Source organism: Nesoenas mayeri, assembly GCF_963082525.1.
Source record: "Nesoenas mayeri genome assembly, chromosome: 7".
Lineage (NCBI taxonomy): Eukaryota > Metazoa > Chordata > Aves > Columbiformes > Columbidae > Nesoenas > Nesoenas mayeri.
In genome coordinates, this window is record NC_137551.1 from 35265328 (window position 1) to 35289131 (window position 23804).

Below are 23804 nucleotides of genomic sequence, written 5' to 3' on the forward strand. Positions count from 1 at the left end.
CTGTTAGTTGTCTAGGCCTCCCTCTTATCCTCCCGTGTAGCGTAATTGTATTGACAGTGCCTTTGATCACTGTGTTATTCAGTGTTTCTAATGACATGGAGTTGTTTTAGATGTGAATTCTTCTTAGCTGGGATTTGTGGAGCTTGAGAGTTGTTGGATTTTTTTATTTTCCAAACGTAGCAGTAACCGCTTTAAGAAAGTTAAGACCGTTTTGGTTTTGTTTGTTTGATATTTTCGTGGTTTGGTTTGTCTTGTGGGTTTCTACTTTGCTGGCTGAATTCTCAGTCTGATGTGCAGTTAATTTGGAAGAAATATGATCTTAGAATCAGTGCTTTCCCTTTATCTAGTGGTGTCACTGCTTTCTTTGTAACCTCAGCAACTTTCTTGTCCCCATCCCTCCCTTCCCATACTGGAGGAGGCAGCTATAGCTGGAAATACAACAGCAGAGCAGAAAAAGCTGAATTATTTCAGACGGTGTCAATGAGTGCTTTGCATAAATGGAATCTAAGTATTAGCAAAAAATTACACGATTTATCTGAATAAGGAGGGAAAATGTTTCAGTGACACATTTCTTAAAAATTAAAGAGATAAAACTTTGTTGTAAGTGAATATACCAGAAGTGTTTTTGTTTTTGTGAAAATGTGAGGGAGATCTTCCTGATGTGTGTGAGTCTGGGACAGAGACTGAATACAACCTAATTTTATGAGCAAAATGCACATTAGAAGTATTGGAAGTCTGAACAGCTATATGACTAAGGATTTGCTTATAAAATGACAAGAAAATTAGACCCCGGTATTTCTCTTTAGCTCCTTCACTCTCTTTCTTTTTTCTTAATCTTTTTCCCTTTATATGATGGGAAACTTCACTGTGGACAGCTTTGGAATGACCAAACAAATTGCTTGCATGGCCTAGTTCAGAAGTTTTAAGCAACTATGGGGCAGTACACACGTGTCTACACATGTGTTTTATATCAGGGCGTATATCATACTTCAAATAAATACCTGTGGCAAGCAGGGCAGGGCTCTTGAAACAGCTGCTGGTAATTCGTGGAGTGGTTGCTTAATACTTGCAAATGCTTTAAGAATTCATTATCACCTGTTTTTCCAGCATGAGGGTTTGTATCAACAGGCAGCTGCTGCTTTTGGGCTGCAGCTCTAAGTGGTGTCGCACACATCGAGTGGAAACGCTGTGTGCAGAGCCCTATGCGATGGCAGTGTTGTAGACTTGGACGCTGGGGACTCTCAGAGGTACAAGAGGAGTCTCTGCTTTTGATCAGACTCATTTATTGGAGGAACATGCAGTTATAATGCAAAAGAGGCTTAAGAAAGCATTAAACTGAGCTTAAAAGTGATTTTGCATGGTTAAATTTCAAGCTGTGCTCCATAGTCTGTCTACTCCAGTCACAACCCCTGTTGCTGTAGAGTGGTTTCCAGTTTATTGCCCTGTAATCCTCACAGAGGACAAACTACTATAGCCATGAAAAAACAGTGCATATTTTTAAGAGCTGGCTGTGGGGATCAGGGGCCTGATGGAAAGAACTCCATGGACAAAGAATTCTTCCCTGCTCTCAAAATAAATAAACAAATAGTGGTAAGAAGTACATTGTATTTAGGAGAAGGAAGTGAGATTTTCTGAATTTGTTTCTCCTTTTCGTAATGTCTACACCCATACTTCTTAATTCTTTTGAGAAGGGAGAAAGGAAGTTGATGTATGTACAAGGAATCCTTACAGCTCATGCCACTTAAATGCTCCTGTTTGCATTGTGGGGTACGGCATATGCTGAGTGTGGAACTAAACTGGAAATGACAGCAAGATTTTAGATATGCTTAGAGGTGACATGGATTTTTTTTGTCAACCTCCTGTAATTCAACTGGCTGGTACGTGCAAACTGCGATTGTCTCTTGGAAAATGTGCCGAGGGAGCTTTATGAAGTGGAGCCTATGAAGTCATTCCCAGATGTGCGTCTGTAAGGTAGGGAGAACAGATTGCGTCATTTGCTGATTTGTTGGTTTGGCAAAAGGCTCAGCTCGTTAACAGACCTTTAGGTGTTCCAGGGTTACCGAGCTGCTCGCAGACTCGTCTTGGGGCTGTGCTGGGGAGGGCAGAGCACAGGGAGCCGTAAGGGCGCTGCGAGTAGTGACACTTGTTTTGCAGTGACGTGAGGTTTGCTCTGCACCCCCAAGAAGAACCAGTTTGTTTGCAGAGCAGAACGGGCCGAGCTTGCTGCAAGGCTGAGCAATAAACCCCAAGCCTTCCCCTGCCTCAAGTGCAGGAGGCTCAGTGTTCCCAGAGCTCCTGGGGCTGCCGACTTCTTCTGCAGCTTATCCTGCCAAAGCAACCCTTTCTCCCTGCACTGGACACTGATGAGGCTGCACCTCCAATCCTGGGGTCAGTTTTGGGCCCCCATGACAAGAAAGCCCTTGAGGTGCTGGAGCGAGTTGAGAGAAGGGAACGGAGCTGGTGAGGGTCTGGAGCACAAGTGTGATGGGAGCGGCTGAGGGACCTGGGGGGTTCAGCTGGAGAACAGGAGCTGAGGGGAGACCTTCTGATCTCTGAACTGCCTGAAAGGAGCTTGGAGCATGGAGGGGTCAGGCTCTGCTCCCAAATAAAAAGTGATAGAACAAGAGGAAATGGCCTCAAGTTGTGTCAAGGAAGGTTTAGATTGGATATTAGGAAAAAATTCTTCCCAGAAAGGGTTGTCGGCATTGGAACAGACTGCCCAGGGCAGTGGTGGAGTCACCATCCCTGGAGGGGTTTAAAAGATGTGTAGATGAGACTCTTAGGGACATGGTTTAGTGCCAGTGTTGGGTTTACAGTTGGACTCAACAATCTCAAGGTTCTGTTCAAACCAAAATGATTCTATGATTCCAGCTGGCCTGTGCAGATCACCAGAGCAGATGTGGTGATTTCAGAGCTGCGCTCATGCAGGTGCTCATTCATTCTCTGTGGTGCCTGAACCTTCCTCGCTGCCTATGCCTCAACCTGCTCCTCACTATAGGAGTGACACTAAACCTGCATGTAAAGGGCGATGATGCTGTGGCACTGTGGTGCTTTGTGGACACGTGTTTCCTAACAGTTTTTGACATTGCAGGAAACTTCGCTGACCCTTTCCCAGTGCTAGAACCATGTTGTAGACACTTCTGTCACTGCCGTTGTTTTTTAGAGAATGGAGAGTTCTATTGCATTGACTCACATCACTTATAAATCTAAACAATATTGTGATATGGGAAGTACATTGCAGCAACTGGCATCAGGAAAGCTACTTGAAAAACACTCTTTATGTCCTATGCATAAATGAGACAAGATCTCTAAAGCTGACCCAGACATACTTTTGGATTTGCTGCGTGCTTCGTTCTTGACGGCAAAAATTGGCAAGTTCAATAAGTCAGAAAAGAGTGTTCGCTCCTTAGTAAATACTTATTTGGTCTTTTTTGTCTGCATAGCAAATACAGTATTAAATATTTTAACAGTCTTGCTGGATGAGATATGGAATGTTGAACTGCTTTTCAGATCAGTCAAGTGGGTTTGAGCAGTAGGGCTTTGTGTCATTAGCATCTGAAACAGGAGTTTGGAGTTAAAAGAGAACTTATCAAAACAGCGATTATGCAGTTTGCTTTATTTCCTTATTTTTTGAACTTCAGAACTAGCTCAGGTGTGCAGCATCTCAGGATCACAAAACAAAGGGAAAAGTAGCTGAAGGTGTTCTACACGTACATGAAGTGCACAAAATGAATCAGGCTATTTGTCTTTCTCTCCTGCTCTTCCCCCTTTGCACCTGAATTATTTGTATTTATTCTCCCCTATCTTACTGTCATTGTCCTCAGTAGGTGCAATGGTCGGTATGGTTGTGCTTTTGGAGATGCAAGCAGCTCAGCCTGGTGTCCTTAACTAAACTGGATGGGGAGTTCTGTGCGAATTTTGTCTGTCTGAAGCACGCAATATTTAATTTGGGGATTTTTCTACTCATGAAAGAACAAAAATTAAGATAAGTTCACACCAAATGAACATCTCACTTTGCTTTTTGGAAAATGAAAGGGAGTTTTGCCATCTGTTCTCATGGATGCCCTTGGACTGAACCAACGGCTGTTTTAGGCAGCCTCTAAGTCAGTGTAAAGTATTTATAAAATGCTGATTTGATAGTATGCCCCGTGGAAAACTAGCTATGTGATACCATTCTGGTTACTTTTTATTTTATTTACACAAAAATAGAGAAGTAACTCATTTCTGGTCCTGCCAAATCACTGGTACTTCTCGCTGTATTGAAAACATTCTGTAATACTCTTGAGAACCGTAGCCACATATTTTTAGGTAGGTATTGACATGGATGGATGATACATGAGCTGCTTTTTTCACACACCATCTTATATTTCTCAAGAAATTACATTTATTCGATCAAATATAGGCATTTGCTAAAGAAATCCAGCAAGGACATTGATACTTTGTCCAATGTCTGGACAGGCAGTTTAGCATCCATTTTTGTCTTCTTTTCTCATTAAGTTAAAAATTACTTTCAGATTACTGTGGTTTTTTTTCTGATTAGCTTTCTCCAGATGTATTTTTCCACCTTGCTTCTTCCAAGTAAGCTGCCTATTTTCTCCAAATTGTTTTTGCATATCCTACAGACCCCCGTATTTTCCCTATTCCAACTCTGTGTCTTCTGGCTTCTTGCAAAATTGGATACCACGGAGCAAGTTCCACTGCCCCTGTTTCTAATAGAATATGCAAAGTAGGATTAGTCCCAGCTTTGAACCCCGCCGGGGGCAGCTCTGGGAACAACAATTACAGACACACGGATATTCTCCATGACTTGGATGTGGCTTCCTTCCAGTTCTTCTGCATCTTGGCGTGCTTGCATCGCACTAGTGCTGCTCAATGGAGACTCCTCTGGAGACATGTCTGAAGAGCCAGAACTCCGTAGTTTTTGCCTCGTCCTTTGCTTTCTGCTTTTCCTCCTGCTATCTTTTACGTTGGTGTCCTTGAAGCCTGTCTTATCAATATTGTTCCAGGTATATGGAAGCTCAGATAAGCGTTGCTAGTAGCAGGTGAGGCTTATTTAGATATTGCTACCCCTTGACATTTGGGTGCTCTGGTAAAGTCAAAAACTCTTCTTTATGGATCTGTATGCACTCTGTTCACCTACACTCACCCTGACCAGTATCTGACAGGTTAATTCTTATAGAAGCATCTCTTTGGCCCATAAGAATCTCTGCATCTCAAATTGCACTAAGTGTAGAAATGTTAATTGCTCCAATCAAAGGCTCCATTGTTTGGGATTCTAAGGTCCCTGTGAAATGCTGAGTGCCACCATTCTGTACTGCTGTCAAGAAGCAGCCCTGGTGTGTTATGTTAATCTCGTTCTCCTTGCTGAAATGTGCTTGGGATCTCCAGCCAGCCTAAGCATTTCCTGATAGAACTCGTCTTTGTTCAGCCAGGCTTAATCCTTCCTCGGCCCTGCTCTCCCTGTGCTGTACCTGCCCATCCATCCACGGCCCTCCGTGAAATAACCAGCTGTCCAAAAGACCCTGCAAGGGTGTTTCCAATCTAATTTCACTCATTTACATTCTTTGCCTCTTGGTACATTCCTTTCAAGACAGCTGTGTGAGACAAGGCTACGGCTGCAGCCTACCCTTGAAAGTCAGTAAGTGCTGGGCCAAAATCTCCGCTCCAGTGGAATGATATCAGCAAATAATTTGGCCCTGAGCCTCCAACAGATCCACCAGGGAGAATGCTGTACAGTCCCGTGATCCTTCTTCACCCAGACCATCCTACAAGCACTCTAATACCACTTACCCTGCTTTGCTTAAATGAGAGGGGTGTCTAGATGCTTCAACTAATAAAAAAAAATCAAGTTCAGAAAACAGACTATATGGAGACAAGTGGGATTTCGTTAATTCATTGGCCTGTACTACCTGGTGTTTCCCAATCTCAAACCTGTAAAGCCTGGCTGCTCTTCTTAAATGATGCTCTGAAAAACATGGAGCACTTGCTTCATCAGAATGAAACTCATCAAACTGGGGTTTTCTTGTTGTTTTTCAGCCTGTTTTTTGTAGCTCTTTTGGCCAATGAAACACAAACAGTGTAATCAATAAAGCCCTTTAGGTTTTTTTTTAAGGCACTCAAAAGCTTATGTAAAATCTTTGGAATTTGTTAGCATGATAACATTGTTATGCTCTCCTAGCTGATAGGAATATCAAAGCCAGCTAAGAATAACTCTGCAGCAGACAGAAAAGATTGGATTTGTTTCCTGGAATGAAAGCAAAAAAGCGTGTAGGAATTGCTCAGTTTCTAACAACTGAGTGAAAACATTTAGCTGTCGTGAAAACAAATGGGCACTTAAAACACCCATCTCCCTTTCCTAACAATGTCATTAGCAGAATCAAAATATAGTTAGTTTATGCTGAATATTTGAAAGCTTGCAAGTTTCCTTTTTTTGAATGCTGTGATGGTACATGAAGTTTTTGTTGTGTGCAGTGTCCTCCAAACCTTGTTCTCTGGTAGAAACTCCAAATAAACTTGGCTTTCTGGAGAAGTTGTCACTGGAATTTGTGAGGCTTTGAGCCTAGCCTAGCCTAGTCTTGCTTTTTCTAAAAATCAACCTTGTTGCTTTGGAAAGTTGCAAAATGATAGTTTCTCATCACTTTGATTCTCCAAAATGTAGTGGGCTAACATTAAACTTTCATTTTTTTCCAAGCAGAAGGTTAAGGTGAAAGAGGTTAAAGAGACAACCATCCCAAAGCTTCACCAATAAAACCTGCTGGGAATTGGGCAACCTCATTTCCAACCACCACAAACGTTGGTTGTGGGCAGTTGTTATGTGGAAAGTGGTAGAAATATAAAGTTGAGGTGTTTGTTACAGAGGCAGTTTGGATGTCTCAGCCAGGCTGTTCTGCAGCGCTTTGGGTCTGTGGTTTTGCAGTGTCTGACTATGAACCTCTGATTAGGGAACGCAAAAGAGAAACTCCTCTTTCATTTTAAACACATTGAAGTACATATATGTGGTTTTCTTTCCTGCAAAGGGCCTTAAAAATGGGCACTAAGTTTTCACAAAGGACAATTTAAATCACACACACACATGTTTTCTTAAAGATTAGTTGCATGATGCAGCCTCATTGTTCAGAGCAAACACAGGCATTGCTGTTTTGTCAGCTTTTTTGCAAGTTTATTACAAATATTGTAGTGTTTGGATTTGCTTATAGACTGGTGATAACCCCAGTTTAAAGAGCTGGAGAAGAAAGAGCTTTGTTTTCATGCTTATAGGGAAAAAGTTGACAATCTGATCTCACTTCATCCTGTATTCTCAACAAAAATGTCCTGGAATCCAGGTACTGAACTTGAGTACCTTTAATTTCTCTATAGTTCCATTTCCCATCTCCTGAGAGCAGGGCAAAAATGTTGTGTATCTGAGGAGAATATTTGTGTGTTGGTCCTGTAGTTTGGAGCACTGTGGGATGTGGTAGCTGGGGTGAAATACATACATATATATACATATATATATATGTGTGTGTGTATATATATATATATGCTTTGCCCTCCAGCACCGTGTGCTAATGTAATGTCAGGTAACCGGTGTCACCACAAGAACTTAGTTATACCTGTGCCATGATCTGCCAAATTAAAAAGACAATTATTTCTTTAAGGGCCTCCTTCTCTGCTAAAGTTGCAACCTGGCTAACATATGTCATACAGCTTGGTAAACGTTGTTTTAGTGGAAACATATACATATAGAAAAAGTGACGATTTAGCAAAGAAAGGTGCCTGAAACAGAAATTACCCAGCTAAAGGACCTCTGGTCCTTTCGGATCCGTGTGAATGGCCCTTTAGGTGATTTCTGTCCTTGGACAAATTTCAGCAGTTTTGGCAGCATCTCCCCCCTAATGTGCAAATGCAAAATAAAAGAAAATGGGATATACATTAAAAAAACCCAATAGTCCTCCCCAGTATAAACCACCCTGATGCTTTCTGCCCTTCCCTTGGGGGTGACTGTTCCCTGGGAGCCAGGGAGGGACCAGGCTCCACCAGGGCCATCCCACAGGTTGTCTCCTGCCACCGAGTCCCTCTTATCAGCACCTTCACTGCTCCTACCCAGCTCCAGCCCTCTGGAGAAATCTTCTGTAAGGTTTTCTTGGGTGACTCTTTGATCTGGGGCTCCCAGCTCAGCCAGACATCGTGTCCCCGCGGGCTGAGCCTGGGAGCCTGGCCCTGTCCTGTCATTGTCTCCCAGCCTTGCTGGGAGGTTGCCTGTCTCTTGTTTTCCTGTTGCCTCTCAGCTTCTTTCCTCTCTCCTCCCCCAAGGCTTCTATTAACACAGATCCATTAATTCTCACAGGAAAATCGGATCATCAAGCACACCGTGTTCCTGGAGTTAGTGCATATCTGTTTTCTGATGTTTAAGTAGCAGAGGGCACTGGGAGGAAAGTAAATGTTCTTGTGACCAAGGTGGGTTGAGATTGCTCAGCAGTAGGCAAAAGGGTTTTGGTACAGCAAGAGGCTAATGAATAAAGAGGGAGAGGCCGATTATTTGAGTAAAATGACCATTTCATTCCAAAAAGGCTAAATTTGGTTTTGTGAGCAGGAACATAGTTCATTTGTGTCTGCGGCTTTGCGGCAAAGAAAATAAAACTTTATTTTAACGCATCTCATTCTCTCTGGGGTCTCCCTTCTCCTCAGGATTGTTGTACCTACAGAAGCTATTTGTGAAATAGTTTCCAGATGACAAAGGAGTTTAATTCTCCCCAAAAACGAGAGGATGGCTGAATGCCTGTACCTCTATCAGAAGTCACAGTAATGTTTTCCGTGCCTGGTTTCCTGCTGCTTGGGAGGCAGAGTGTGAGAGAGCTGCTCTCCCCACAAACTTTAACTCTGATCTTAATCCTCCCTGTCCCAGTGGATGCTACTGGTTCCCAGTACTGCAGCTAAGCCAGCTCTCCACAGCATATTGTACCATATGTGGTGTTTACCCCTCAATAAGCCTCACCTTGCAGCCCAGGTGATGTGGGTAATCGACATTTTTCATCATTTTCACCTGTTACAGTATCTGCTTTGATTTCTGGGGGTCATTTGGTGTATTCTATTTCCTGTACAGGTATCTGAATTGTTAAAAGCAGCGATGAGCACAACCTTGTCATATGTTTGCAGACTCATAAGTGTAAAAGTTCTTTAACACAAAATTTACCTTGGCAAAAATCTGTTCCCTCCTTAATTAACTCAGTTTTTTTTCACACAAGCTGGCACTGCAGTTGAATGTCCAGAGTCTGGGCAGTTTGCACATGGACTCAGCTGGGAAACTAATTTGGCTAAATTAAACCTCTGTAGCTCCAGTATTTTATCTGAAATATCTCGATTGGGCATTTGGTAAGCAATGAATCTACCTACTGCCTTGCTGTGGGATAGATATTATAGACTTTTAGTCTATAGTTATTGTATGACATGTTATAAACATGATAATCATCTCCGTGGGTAGAGACTCAATTAATTCCTTGGGCGCTGGCAGCTTATATATGCAATTTGGTGTATCTGAAATGCAAAGCCTTAATTACCTCTAAAGCCATTCTTTTGTGTTATAATAAACCCACAGGAAACCTAAAACACGCAACTAATTAAAACTGCTCCATTTCTTTATAGGTAAAGAAAAAAAGCTTGTGTGACTTTAGGAGCTGGAACTTAGGAATTGAGAGCAGGAATAAAAAGGGTCGGTTTAAATTTACAGCTGTAAACAAACCAAGTTTCAGTGGAAGTTGTTAAAAACTTTTTCTCCTCTACCCTGAGAGTTTGCAAAGGTGACGAACATCATCAATTAATTGAGGTTCCCCCGCGTTCTCCACACCAAACCGGGGTCGGATCCTGCGGGGCTGCGGCCGCCGCCCGACCCGGGGCGAGGGGGGAGGACGCGGGGAGCGTCGGGCTCGATCGCTGCGGCCTTTCCTCGGGGGAACCTCATGGGAGGAGCCTCCAACAAGCAGCTCCAAGCTCCTACTCCTCGGCCTTTTCTCTTTTTTTTCTCTCTGTGCGTTCCGGAGCTCGCCCGAGCTGCAGCGATCGGGAGCGGGGCTGGTTTGCGGCACAGCCGCGGCTTCCCCGGAAGGGATGGTGGAAACGGCAGGAATCGGGGTTCAAGCCAGGGGTTGGTGCGGGGTGTTGTGTTGGAACCGAGGATGACTGAGAAGAGAGAAGCTGGTGATTATTTCCCGGCCTTGGTAAGTCGAGATTTTGCGGGGGGAATATGAGCCGATGAAATAACAAAAGCAACGTGCAGTTCCAGCCTGTGTCAGAAATGAAAAGTTCGCTCTTGTTTGTTGCTTCTTTTCTCTCTCCAAAGATTATTGCGCTTTTATTTTTCTTTCTTTGAGCAACTCTTTGGAAAGTAACACTTCTAGCGAGTGAAGTGCTCTAATGCCTTGGGAAAGGATTCGCTCTCCCCACCTCCAAGAAAGGGACGGGATGGGTTTTCTTGTGGCTCCTGCCATGGCGTGTGTTCGGGTTTGTGCTCAGCCGGAGTTGTCAGGGGGTGCGGAGGCTTTTGGGAAGGGGTGAGGGTCCGATTGCACTTCTGGGTTCAGGTTTACTGGCTGGAATTTGGAGACTTTTAAATTCTGCAGCGGTGACATCAGGACGTGACTGAGAGCCCTTGGGAGGCTCTAAAAGCTGCACGGTGGTGACGTGATGGGATTTTTATAATGGTTGACAGTTATTACAGTAAATATGCTTATTCACCCAGTGCAGGCATGATTTGTACTTGTAACACTTTTATGTGGCTTTTCTGTTGTCCTTTTTTTTGCTTGCAAAGGAAGTAATACTGTAACACGTGTTTCAGTCCCCTTAAGTCTTTTAATCCAAAATAATTGTATTTATTTGTTTGATGCAATAACTCACCATAACTTTAAGGTTTTAAGGCGACCACAGTAACGTGGAATACTCTGGCAAAAAACAAAACAAAACTAAACATTTTTTTTCCATTTTATGGATATGACTAATCACATTGATGATCAATCTAGATACACGTGTTACAAAAATAAAGGGACTTCTAAGCAAGAAGGGGTGGGTGGCAGAGGAAGCCCAGGCCCTCAGGTAATGTGTGACTAAACGACATCTCCTGCCAAGATAACTCGTATCTTGTCAGGATTTCCACCAGCACTGCCAGAAAAGTATCGCTTCTGAGAATTACTCTCCATCGTCACGTGTGTGGATCGCCTGACAGCGATAGCACTGGCATCCCACTCCGCCGGCTGATTCGGAGGTACCTGCAGGGATTGCCAGCTGCTGGGTTTCCTGGGCTGCTTTTCATAGGTGAGGTATTGCCTTCAGAAGGTCTTTTTTAAAAGATGCTTCCATTTCTCCAGAATGCAGTTGCTGCATTTGTTTTCCTTCCTTAACTTTCTTAGTAGGGAACATTGCAGTAAGAGAAGGGACTCCTGTGTTGCTGGAAGCTCAACCTTCTGTCTAGAGCTGGGCTGTCCCGTGTTCCCCCATGCACTGTGGGCAGCCTTTGGGAGATGCAGTTGGTTCCAGTTGCTCAGCCTGGGTGATGCTCATTCCCTTCCATGGGAACAGGAGTTACTCAGGTGGTGCCCAAGCCGTGGTGGGCTGGGCTGGCTCTCCTTGGGCATGGTCACCCAGTGTCCAGACCTGTTCTGCTGATGGCCGGAGTCCAGCTCAGAGGAAGAGAATAATTCCCCCAAGAACCTGTTCTGGTATCTCGATGGCCATGTCTTTTTTTCCATAAGTGCAGAGATGCTACCATGCACATTACTGTACATCAGACTCATGTGCCATAGAATCACCGGATGGTTTGGGTTGGAAGGGACCTTCCAAGCTCATCCAGTGCCACCCCTGCCCTGAGCAGGGACATCTTCCCCAGCTCAGGTTGCTCAGAGCCCCGTCCAGCCTGGCCTGGGATGTCTCCAGGGATGATTCATCCACCACCTCTCTGGGAAACCTGGGCCAGTGTCCCCTCTGCGACAGTGATTTTACTTGTTTAATTAACACATACCCGGTTCATCCCTTGGATACCTTCATTACTGTGTTTGTACAGCCTGACTGAGACATGCAGAAGGTCCTGGGGTGTAAATACAATGTGCCAATGTGTGGTACTTAAGGCATAGCTCCTTCTTCAGAGCACAGAAGGAATTTGAGAGATCTTTCCAAAATCACATATCTAAATGCATAAGTAAGTCTTTGTTGGGTTTACAAAAGGCAGTATATTTCCCTAAACTTCAACTTTTGACTGTTAGTGTGTGTTTAGCTGTTAAAAGTAAAGCCTTGGTTATATCTGTGCATAGCAACCAGCAGAAGTAACCATTGCTCCCCGATCACTGAGGTCACAGAGCTTTTAAAGCTCTTGGTGGCATATGATCTTGCCCTGGGGGACATCATTTGGTTGTATGGATGTCCCTTTGGTTCATTGGGAAATAAAGCTAGATTCTCCTTTACAATCTTAGAATCTCATATTTTTCCTACAATTCTATTAATATTTAAATCAATCTACAATTACCTCACAAGAAGTACTACAGGGGAAAAAAAGAGAAAGCTTTAGTTTGTTTTTAATCCTATGCTGGTACCTTTTGCAGCTCCTGAGCTGTTTCTTGTGCAAGATTAGTTTTAGTATCTGATACCAGTAATGCTGATTTGTGATGTGCAAATAGCTTCTTACCTCCTACTCTGCTATATTATATTGACTGGAATCCAAATAACAATAATGAAAATACTTTTAAAAAATAGAAATACCAAAGGTGCATAGAGTCACTATAGCAGGTTATTGTTGGATTTTCTACACATGAAGTTTATTTCCAATAATGTGGCTAATGTATGTGATAAACTACAAAATAGAAGGTAAAGATTAATATTATGAAAGAATTACTTAATGAAGTAGAAGAAATTTCATGAGGTAAAATGTATTTGAATGAATTTGAGCTCCTGTAGATGCTGTTAAGTATCTTTCCTTTGCAAAGAATTGCAGTGCAAGAGCTTATTGGAAATAGTAAATCCTCTCAATATTTTTCTGCAATGACTTAATATCTTTTTCTTATGCATGTGTAAACTGGGGCTCAAAAAAATGACTCGTCTGAGTTTTTACAAAGCCGAATATGAAAGCTATAAGATTTTATCCATCAACCTTGCTCTACCGAGTGAGCAACATCTTGTTTCTTGAAGAAAATGAAATAGCGGGTGCTGAGAGCTCAGTCCTGCCTTGCGGTGCTTGGTGCCATTTTCCAGAGAGTTCTGGAGTAAGGGTAGGATCTATAAATCTTACCGTTATCTCATTAAAAACAACCAAATGTTTGGGACTAGGAGATAGCAGGGCTTGAAACGCTTATTGGTTTCCCTTGGAGTAAAGTTAGAGCTGTTGTCTGTTCAAAGGGAGCCACATCCAGCTCTGCTGATTGGAAAAACATGGACAGGGAGAAAATGCCAAGACCTGGAGCTGCCTTCTGTCTCTGGCACCAGTGTCAAAAGATTTTAAAACTTTAGTATGAAATTGGTGTTTTAAGCTTTGCGTCTCACAGATGTCAGTAGGAGAACAACACATGGACCCGTGGAGCATCCAACCCTCGCTGTGCTCATGGGTTTGGCACCAAGGAGCTGACCCTTCTGGCCTCTGTGCTTTTTAACGTATTTTAAGTACATCTCCTGCCTTGATTCAAAACATTCTTATGCTGAAAGAGGTCAGACCTCCTATATTTAAACAGAAGAAATTTCATAGGCTTATGCAATTATTTCTTGTTCATTCATTGATATTTAATGACTCCTATGGGTCAAGCTTTGCCTGAAACTTGCTACTTGTGTACCTGCCTTCTATCGGTGACTTGGAAATTCTTGTTTCAAGGATAAGCAGAGCCCTTAAAAGTGAAATTATGAAACTTAAGAGCCTAAGGACACTTGATGGGCAACATCTTTCACTTGTGACACACTAAGACTGAACCCCTTGGTCTTTGGGCTGAATTTAGTTTGCTCGCTGCAGCTGTCAGTAAGCAACTGTTTGTTAAACTGTGAGGTATTTTCCTTTGAGAAGTATTTCAGTCATGCTTGTCATAAGTAGAATTTAGAAGTCATTTTAAGCAGATCCCCTTCCAGACTTGACTCAGAACTCGGGCAGTGGAATGGAAAAAGCACGTGGCCTTTTTACAGAGCTCGAGTCATGAAACAAGTTGCCCCAAAAGGCCGGTTGTGGCAAAGGACTTTACAGCAGGGACCTGGTGACGGGCGCCTGCAAGGCCATGCCCAGGAATGTCACTTGTGGAACAAGTCTGAGCAGCTTTGGGACAGCTCGGTTGTTTGTGCTGCGGAGAGCGGGGTGCCTTGGCAAGGAGCAGCTTTGCCATCACCTCCCCGAGCCCGAGTTTCAAGTTACGTTGTCCGTAGCCTGGATGAAAATCACTGTCTGGGAGTTGTTTGTGCAGCAGTTGTGAGTGGTGGAGGGCAAAGGCTTCACTTCTCGCCAGACTAGGACACACAAGAGTTTCAGCTGCAGTTCTTCTTTATGCTGGACTTTCTATACATTCACAGGAAAGACCCTGAGTGTTCTGTCAGACAGAACAAGACCATCTGCCCATCTGCCTTTTACTCCTTAAGTAAGGAGTACTGCATTTGGAGTGCTGTGTCCAGTTCTGGGCTCCCCAGTTTAAGAGGGACAAGGGATTACTGGAGCATCTTATGAGTAGAGACTGGGAGAGCTGGGTCTATTCAGCCTGGAGAAGAGAAGCTGGGGGGGAATCTTCTCAATGCTTATAAATATCTCCAGGGTGGGTGTCAGAGGATGGACCAGACTCCTTTCAGTGTTGCCCAATGACAGAATGAGGGGCAATGGGCACAAACTGAAGCAGAGGAGGTTCCATCTGAATATGAGGTGAAATGTCTTTCCTGTGAGGTGCCAGAGCCTGGCCCAGGCTGCCCAGAGAGGCTGTAGAGTCTCCTTCTCTGAGACATTCAAACCCGCCTGGACACGAGCCTGTGTGATCTGCTCTGGTGACCCTGAGTTAGCAGGTGGATTGGACTGGATGATCTCAACCTCAACCAGTCTGTGATTCTGTGATATAAGAAAGAAGCTGCAATCTCCTGTTGTCAAGATCTGCTTCCTAAATGCTCAGTTTAAGGCAAAGCGGAGTGGGCACCCCAGTTTGTGCTATAACTATATGCACCTCTTAGTGATGAGTGAAAACCTAAAGCTGGAAGAGTTTAGAACTTATAAGTATCTCAGCTCAGAGCTTCCTATAACAGGCTGAGACCTCAAGTGTGGTTAAACCAGAGAACATGTGGACAATTAATTGCTTACTAGTGTAATGAGGCAGAAGCAAAATAATAAGTTTTAAAAAAATATTCAGTGTTGTAGGCTGTTATCTGTGAACTGCAGTTGGTGTAGTGGCTTAGCCCTGTGGTGGTGGAACAGAGGGGAGGGTGACACTTGGCCTGTCAAGGATGCTGTGGACAAACACAGTGCTCTGAGTGCAGAATGAGGCTGTGACAACTCTGGAAATGAAGAACAGAAACACTGGCTTACAATGGATCCCAGGAGTAATTAACTAAAAATAAAATAAATCAGAAAACAAGCTTGACAAATCATTTTTCCCATATGAATGTGCTACAGAATCCTTTAGATGAAATATGTGAAGTGTGAGTGTATTCAGATGGTAGCCTTCAGTCATTACCAGAATAACACTGACAGCATTATAGAGCAGTTTAACTCCTTATTATGTTCTTTGAACCAAAATTAAACTACAGCAGCAAATCTGAACAGCTGAATTTGCGGTTAGGTGAGGAAGTCATTGTCTGGTCTTACAACTGAGATCCAGGATTTAGGGATATTTATTTTTAAGCTGAAATTTCGAATGCTGAGTGACTATTTTAAGTTTATACACTTCTGCTCAAATCCATCTGTACACAGTCCCACCCATCTGCGTACAGGGTTGTATTCACTTGGTGGTACAGGAAACAACATGGACAGATGGGGGTTCAGGAAAGTGGTACCTCAAAACTGACCCATGTGCGTGAACCCACAGACGTGAAATTGGAACCCCAGTCAAAGGTCACAATTTGTGATTTACAAAAACCTGAGGATTTCAGTGAGTTCCAGGGAAAACTGACATTCCAGGACCTTGGTCTCTGGGTGGCCATATGGGAAAGTCAGGTTGAAGCAGGCAGCAAAAACATTGTTTTCATGAAGTTCCTATGGTTTGGTGTCTGTTAAAAACAAATGAAACCCTTCTTCAGCAAAACTCCTTTACTTATTGATTCAAGAGTGTGTTTCTAAATTGTTTTCTTTTAGCCACATGGTCCTGGTACTTGGCTGCGCCCTGTGTTTGCTGGCATGGGACAGGGCTGGTGTCTCTCTGCCTGTGGTCCCTGTGACACCGGGGACACCTTTGTCCAACTCTGTGCCCCTGGCAGGCAAAAGCTGGACTTGAGCTCCCTCTGTGTTACCTGGTTTCTGAGCAAGGAAGCCTTATCATTTCTCTTGTTGAAGCAGCAGCTCGTTTTCTCATTTGCTTTTAAAAATCAGAATCCAAATGGGGTTAATTTGCTGCTGGATTGTACTATCTCATTGTTCCCGCTGTTGTAACACTGACAAAAATCCAGTGATATCAGTTGGGTGGGAACACTAGAGCTGTGCACAAAAGCAGTTTATATTAAAAAAGCCAACTTTTGCTGTGTTCCCTAACACACAAATTAAAGCTAAAGTCTGGGGGTTCAGGCAGGGAAGTGACAGTAGTTGTGCAATAACTCAGACCTCTAAGGCTGCCTTTTCCCATGTCTTTTCTCTCTGCAGCCCTTGTGGGCCAGGTGATGATATACAGTTGGCTTCTCCCCTTGATCCTTCTGAGGAACCCTTTGCTGTTTCCACGGCGGATGGAGATGTTGGCCCCACTGATGCTGCTGAGCTGACTGAGGCGAGGTATTGTACGAAGCCATTGCAGGGGGCACTGGGAAACAGCTGCAAACGGCTTACTGGTGTGGGCTGGTGGAGGACCCCCGAGGTCAGCATTAGCCAAGAAATTGCCGTCACTCTTCTTGGATAGATATACGACTGGTATGGCCAGTTGCCGATGGGTTTGCTGAGTCTGTCTGTAGTCAGTGGAGCATCTGTCAGTGGAAATCTTTACCAGAATGTAAACCTCCCTCTACCAAAACCTTAGGAATAAGATGCCATTTACATTTTCCTGAGACTGAGTCACTTTGGCACATAGGAAGGTCATAGAATCATAGAATGTCGTGAATTGAAAGGGACCCACCAGGATCATCAAGTCCAACTCCTGTCCCTGCACAGAACAACCCCACAGTTCACACCTTGTATCTAAGGGTGTTGTTTAGTCACTGTTTGAACACTATCATGCTTGGGGCTGTGACACCTCCCTGGGGAGCCTGTTCCAGTGTCCAGCACCCTCTGGGTCATGCCACATGAACCTGCAATATATACCTTGTATTTTTTAGTTGGGTTTTGTTTTGTTTTGGTTTTGTTTTTTTAATTAGCACAAGTTAAATTATCCTTTGAGCATTTTTATTTTTGAGAAGTTCCTTAACAGCATAATAATGATTATGAAGCATTCAAGTGTCTCATCTCTGCTGGACACTGGGGGTTTTGTCTGCTTTTACTTGCATCAAGAAGGGAAACTGTTGCTTTATTTGTGCTGGTGGCAGTTGGGTTGTCAGGATCTTTGGGCATATGAACTTGTCGTAACTGCCAACAGGAAGCCTTGAAGGGTGTGTTTGCCCTTCAATCATTGTAAATGCAGCGAAGTGTAAACATACACAATATATTTAAGCTAGCATTAAATTGGTTAGCTGAAATAGCAGTAACATGCTATCAAAGGCAGAAAGGAGGTTGTGTGGTTTGCTCAATCCACCTTAAAAACTGAGTGACTTTGCCATGCAGCCTGTACTGGTCTTCCACCAGTCCCCAAGCTGGTCGGTCACTGGTGCTGGTTGAGCGAATGTGTGAGAAACACACTTTTTCCTACAATCAGGGTAAGATGATCTAGTGAAGTTTACAGTGAGCAGCTAATGATGTGGATTTCTTCCAGTTCTTCTAAGTTTTCAAGTCAGAGAGCTGTGTTTCTTTGTTTTTCAAAATGTAATTGAGTTACTGACAAAATTTTGGCTTCTAGTTTTTTTATTTCCTCGTTAATGTATTGTTGCCCATAGCAGCAAGGTGGTTAGAAAAGAGGGAGCGGTAACTGAGGTGGAGCTCTGAGCTACTTTCTGAATGAGGAGGAATAAAAGAAGACTAACAACAGAAGTGCTATGAGAATTTATATACGGTGTCTGGACTGCAGTCTGAAATAGAAGACTCTGTTGCCCTTGGGGTGATAGTTTGCTGTTTGTAGGGAAAAAGGCACACGAACTGTCTGTGATTAAATATCACCTTAGGAAACATTTAGGAAGAGCAGTCCTGGCGTGCCTTAATTTACTGCTTCTTGTAAACCTTGTGGATTCACACTGTTCACATTCTCATCTGGATCTGGAATTTACAGTTAATTATGTTACACCTTTTATTGTGATCTATTTTGTATATTCTGCCTTTAAAATGTTTTGACTGTAAGTCTCAGGGTTCCTTGTGTCGTCCCTCTTGCATGGGCTGCAAATGCTGGTGCTGAGCTTTGGTTTGCCCAGACCGGGGGCTGAGCCCAGGGTCTGGCTCTTCTTTCCATATCCTGACCTGGAGGAAGGTGCCAGGATTTTTGCAAGGGTTCAGTGCTAAAAAGTTGAAAACCTGGGATACTCAGCGTGGAAGTAGGTAGTTTTTCTGTGTCTGAAAGGAAGGAAGGTGAGAAAGAAATACACTGTGGTCAACTGGAATGAACCTGGCTGCAGGTAGTTCTGTGGGTTTTTTTGTTCAGGTAAGTTTGTTTGTTTGTTTTAAAGCTGCACAAGTTAACCCTTGTCAGTATTGTTTGTTTTTCTTTCTCCTTTATTTTGCATCCTTGTCCAGCTTCAGACATAAAACCTCCCTCTTCTCCTTGCATCTGTCTTTCCCATCCAGGCTGTTGTCACTTGCTAGGTTCTCAGTGAGCCTTGCAGAGATGTTCTCTGGTGTCCTGGCAGGACAAGGGCAGTAGTTCCCACGTGTGACCGCCCACAGATGCAGCTGGTTGGCAGAAGAGGGGTTAAAATCAGTGCAGCTGGACCCTGCTTGATCTCTGGTCTGAAACAACCCTGGCACAACTCTTCCCACAGTAACAAACACTGCTGGCTTCTCTGTGGTTTGCTCAGACCCGATAACGATATAATGTTGATAGCAAATGAAAGGAATACTCCTAAAATGCATGGGATTATGCTGACAATGAGGATCGGTAATAGCAGGACTGGGTTTTTCTTATCCAAGGGAAGAGTTTCAGTGATGCTTGTTGTTTCATGTCATTGCTGTATGCCTCATCTTCTTTTCACTGGTGATGTGGAGCAGATTCTTGCCTATATAGTAAGGTGATCATATTAAAGCCACTGTTTTTTGGCATTTTCTGTAGAAATACTGCACCACCGCTTTTCAATATGATTGCAAAAAAGTTATCTAGTGCATACTTGTGTTACTTTCCAGTTATACTTGTGAATTATACTTTTAGAATGTTACCAGGGCTATTAGATGGCATGATGCGACTCCAGTCTGTCTGCAGTGAAGTACAATTAGAAAGTGTTTTTCCCCAAATATACTTAGTTATTTACTAATAAGTTCCTTTTGTTTCCAATGGGGGTGTCACATAATGCAGATGGTTTGCACTTTGAGAGGGGAAAAATAATAGTGCATATAATGCTGAGGTCAGTTTGTGTTGAATGTCTTCCAGATGGCAGTGCATAATAAGAGATCAGGTTGTCCCTCCATCTGTCCAGTCAAGAAACTGTATCTCTGTTTTGCTTCTTGAGGATGACTGTCTGCCTTTCTCCTCCCCTGCTGATAATACATTGATCAGGGACAACATGGTATCATCTGCTCAGTAAGCAGATTTTATTTACTGTATCTACAGAGGAGTGCCCTGAAAAGAATTAGGTAAAAAGTTCACCGGCTGTTCTGCCAAGTATTTTTGTTTAGCAATCAAACCGAAAGGCCGAGTTCACTCGGATTTTCCAACACACATTGCACTAGGAGCAGTTTTGGCTAGACACGTCTTGCTCTTTGTGCTGCAGGTGCAGAGCTCTGCAACAGGACTTCTGGTTTATATGAGAAATGTTTGGATTGGAAAAACAGAGAAGGCAGATAAGTGCCTGGGCTATACAAGAGCACAGCTTAGCTCAGGTCCGTGGTTAGAGGTGTTAGACATTTCAGAGCAGTGTCTGTCTGTTCCCTGCAACTTGCTGCCCATCTTGTGGGCAAAAAAAATCCTGCAGGTGCACCTTGGAAAGCACTTGCTGTGCGAGTTGGCTTTAGGGTCAGGCCATAGGTGACAGGTAGGACAGCGTGATGTGCTCCCTTCCACGTGCTAAAGAAAGCTTCTCCTCTTGGATTTAATCTCCAGGTAAGGTTGCAGTGTTTAGCCCAGACCAGACAGAGCTAGTGCAGCTCAGTTGTGAATACAAGGGAATGAAAACTGTTCTAAACCTGAGCTGGTATTGGAAAACGTCGTGTTCCCCTGCATCAGCCCTTGTCCCAGCTCCTGTTATGCAGAGGGTGCATTAAGGGGTCACAAGGGAATTTGGGAGTGGTGATGTGGGATGCACTAAAAGCTGTGTTACTTTATCTGCAGATGAACCTTTCCCAGTAGTGTGGTTCACAGCCTGGGGAGCTGTGATGCTCTCATGGTATTCTCCGCAGTGTCATCAAGACAAGCTGGCAGGAATACCCTGGGGCATCTGTACACACAGACAGGCAGAAAATGACTTTTGAGACTTTCTTAAAAATAAACAGAGGAGGAGCTTGAAAAATGTTTGTTTTCTGATCATCCCAACTCTACAGGATGAAGACTGCCGGATGCGTAGTCCATTGTGCACTGGGAGGACTTGGCTCTTTCAGTAGTATCCTCGTTACAATGGTTTGAACATAACTAATTGGAAAATAAGCTTAATGGCAAAGCTTGTTTTAGTAAGAGCTCTGGAGAAGTAGAGGTTTTAATGTAGCCACTTCATGTCTGAGCTGCTACAAGTACCACGAGTTGATAGGTGTACAAAAGTTGATGTAGAGAGGCTGGATTGTTTGAAGTGGGCAAGAAGCATGTGTTTTGGACAGGGTTGCTGTGCTGTGCTACTCAGCCTCAGTTTGTGCTGTCTCTACCATTTCTGAGCTGCTCTCATTCTGCCACGTCCCTTTTGCAGTTATCATGCTACCAGTGGGCAGCACCATCTGTAGGTAATGTCCATCTGGTGATGGGCAATCACCAGTAACACGATGCTGTTGCAATCCTAACTGCAAACCATGCTGAACAGTACCAAAATTACTATGTGGCAATATTAGCCCCAGACCTGGTGTGATTAGTTGTGCAACCTACTTTTCGCTGCCTTGCTCAACATCCCTTGGTACTGTGGACCCCTTATCAGAGCAACAGCAGTGAGGAAGAAGAGTGGAGGCTGCACATGGTACCTTGTCCCACAGTCCACCCACCTGTGGAACATGAGTGGATGCCTCCCAGTACTCATGTTGGTGCAAGATGTCTGAGAAAATGCAAAAACTGCATCTTCACTGTGTTCATTTACAATCCCACTTGCACATGTAAGGCAGCTGACACTTGGCAGGGGTGGTCTTCATGGGAATCCAGTACTTGATGGTTTAGATGAAGCTTGGAAAGATGAAGGGAATTTACTTGTTGGTTTAAAAGCATATAAATACTATAGCTTACAAAAGTATTATAGGATCACAGAACAGTTTGGGTTGAAGGGACCTTCCCAGCTCCCCCAGTACCCCTTGCCATGACAGGGACATCTTCACCAGCTCAGGTTGCTCAGAGCCCCGTCCAGCCTGGCCTGGGATGTCTCCAGGGATGGTTCATCCACCACCTCTCTGGCCAACCTGGGACAGGCTCTCACCACCCTCAGTGTCAAAAACTTCTTCCTCATGTCCTCCTGAATCTCCCCTCTTTTAGTTTAAAACCATGACCCCTTCTCTTATCACAACAGGCCCTTATCACCACAATGTCCCCATCTTTCTTATCAGCCCCTTTTAAGTACAGAAAGGCCACACTAAGGTCTCCCCAGAGCTTCTCTTCTCCAGCTGAACACCCCAACTCTCTCAGCCTGTGTTCCCAGCAGAACTGTTCCAGCCCTGTGCCTTGTGAAGGCCGGGGAGCAGAGCTCTTTAAAAAACGCCTGTATTTTGATAGCTAGTTCTGCTTTGCAGAGAGCGTCAGGAATGACATTAGTCAAAGCGTATCTCTGAAAATGGTTTGATTTCATGTAGAAAGGGGGAAGCCGAAGGGCTGCGATAGACAGCAGGGGGTGGGGAGAGGGAACAGGTGCTGCTATGGGCAATTAACTGGGACGGTTTTATGTGTTTGTAACATAAGGTCCATAATTTTATGAGTGCTTCGTATTCTTGCTTGGCTGGGCCCTCTTGTGAATTGTTTGGGTTTTGCAATTCTTTGTTTATTCTCCAAACAGATGTTCAGCCCTCGCTTATTTTTAGCAGTTCACTTTTTGCTTTAAAATTTTGCTTTCTCTAACCTTTGTGTGACCCTATATAGTCACATTGCCTCTGTATATGTTAGATGCTATTTACTATATTAGGACAAAGACATTTTTAGCAAAGGGAAAAGTCCTTTGCATGAAAAAGGAAACAGCTTGCTTTAGTTATTTATTTGCTTATTTATGTTGAATTGATGTGACTGAAAATTTAGGAACCCTATGTCAGTGTCGGATCAGTTTGGACAAACTAGGGAAAGGGACAGAAAGAAGAAAGGAAGGAAGGGAGGGAGAAGTGCTTAAAACAAAGTTAATTTCTTAGAAGAAGTAACTGAGTAGCCATCCTATATGGTACAAAGCATCTTAATGGATATGAGCTAATCAAGATAATTACTCTCAGAAGGAGCTTTTGTGATCTTAGTAAGTTAGTGGAGAAACTCTTTGGGGAATAATTGTTCTTATGCTCATTTGTATTGTAACTAAAGTTAGGGATATGATTTATGTTTGTCCTCTGTTTGTATACATGTTTCTAAAGAAAGGAACAGTCTGTCCCTGAACCTGACCAACTCTTACTCAGTAACGCAATTTAATTGACCTTCTACAATTACAGTATAATTACTGAGGGGAAGAGGAGAGGAAATTTTAAAAGGAATGGCTAAGATAGCTGTTTATATTTAGTTCAGGAAACCTAAAAGAAGCTTCTGAGCCAAGGCCTGGTGCCATCAGCGTTTCCTTATTAAATACTTGTGTCTGGATCTCTGGATGCAGGAGCTGGTGGGATGGGAGGCCGTGGTGTGTGGGACATCTGTGTCCCTCTGTGCCCAGGGAAGGGCAACATGGCGTGACAAGACCCTACGCTGCTCTACTTTTGAGACATGAAGTCATTGGTTACCTAGTCCCATTTCTATCATTAGTGTAATGAGTGTGGCCAAGAGCAGGGGCAGCAGTATGGTCACCAGTCTGCTGTGAAGAAACTTGGTCCTTCCAACCTGTATTTACACACTGTGGAAATCACTAAGTGGCTGTTGCGCTTCTGGGCTTGGATGTTGTGGAGCTTTGCTGAGCAGAAGGACTTGCAGGAATTAACAAATACAGCAGCATTGAACTCCTGTAATCTTAACAGTCATGCCATGAGTTCAGGGATTATTGTGCTTTTGGTTTTACAGCACAGGGAGAGCTTTTAAACTGAGAGAATTTTTTCATCACGGATTTTAGGTTTTTTCTGAGAGAAGTCACTCAAGTCACTTAATTGACTGTTGGTGTTGTATGCTGAGGAGAAA

General features: G+C 43.6%; 1 protein-coding gene across 1 annotated transcript in view; it reads left to right on the forward strand.

Annotated features, from left to right (window-relative positions):
* The window catches only part of TACC2 (transforming acidic coiled-coil containing protein 2), a gene marked incomplete at both ends in the record, with an annotated part of 126031 nt that overhangs the window by 27360 nt on the left and 74867 nt on the right, over positions 1 to 23804 (forward strand). The window contains one exon of the mRNA XM_080348321.1: positions 16757 to 16882. Coding sequence (XP_080204447.1) covers positions 16757 to 16882 — 126 coding nt within the window. The remainder of the gene's footprint in view (positions 1 to 16756; positions 16883 to 23804) is intronic.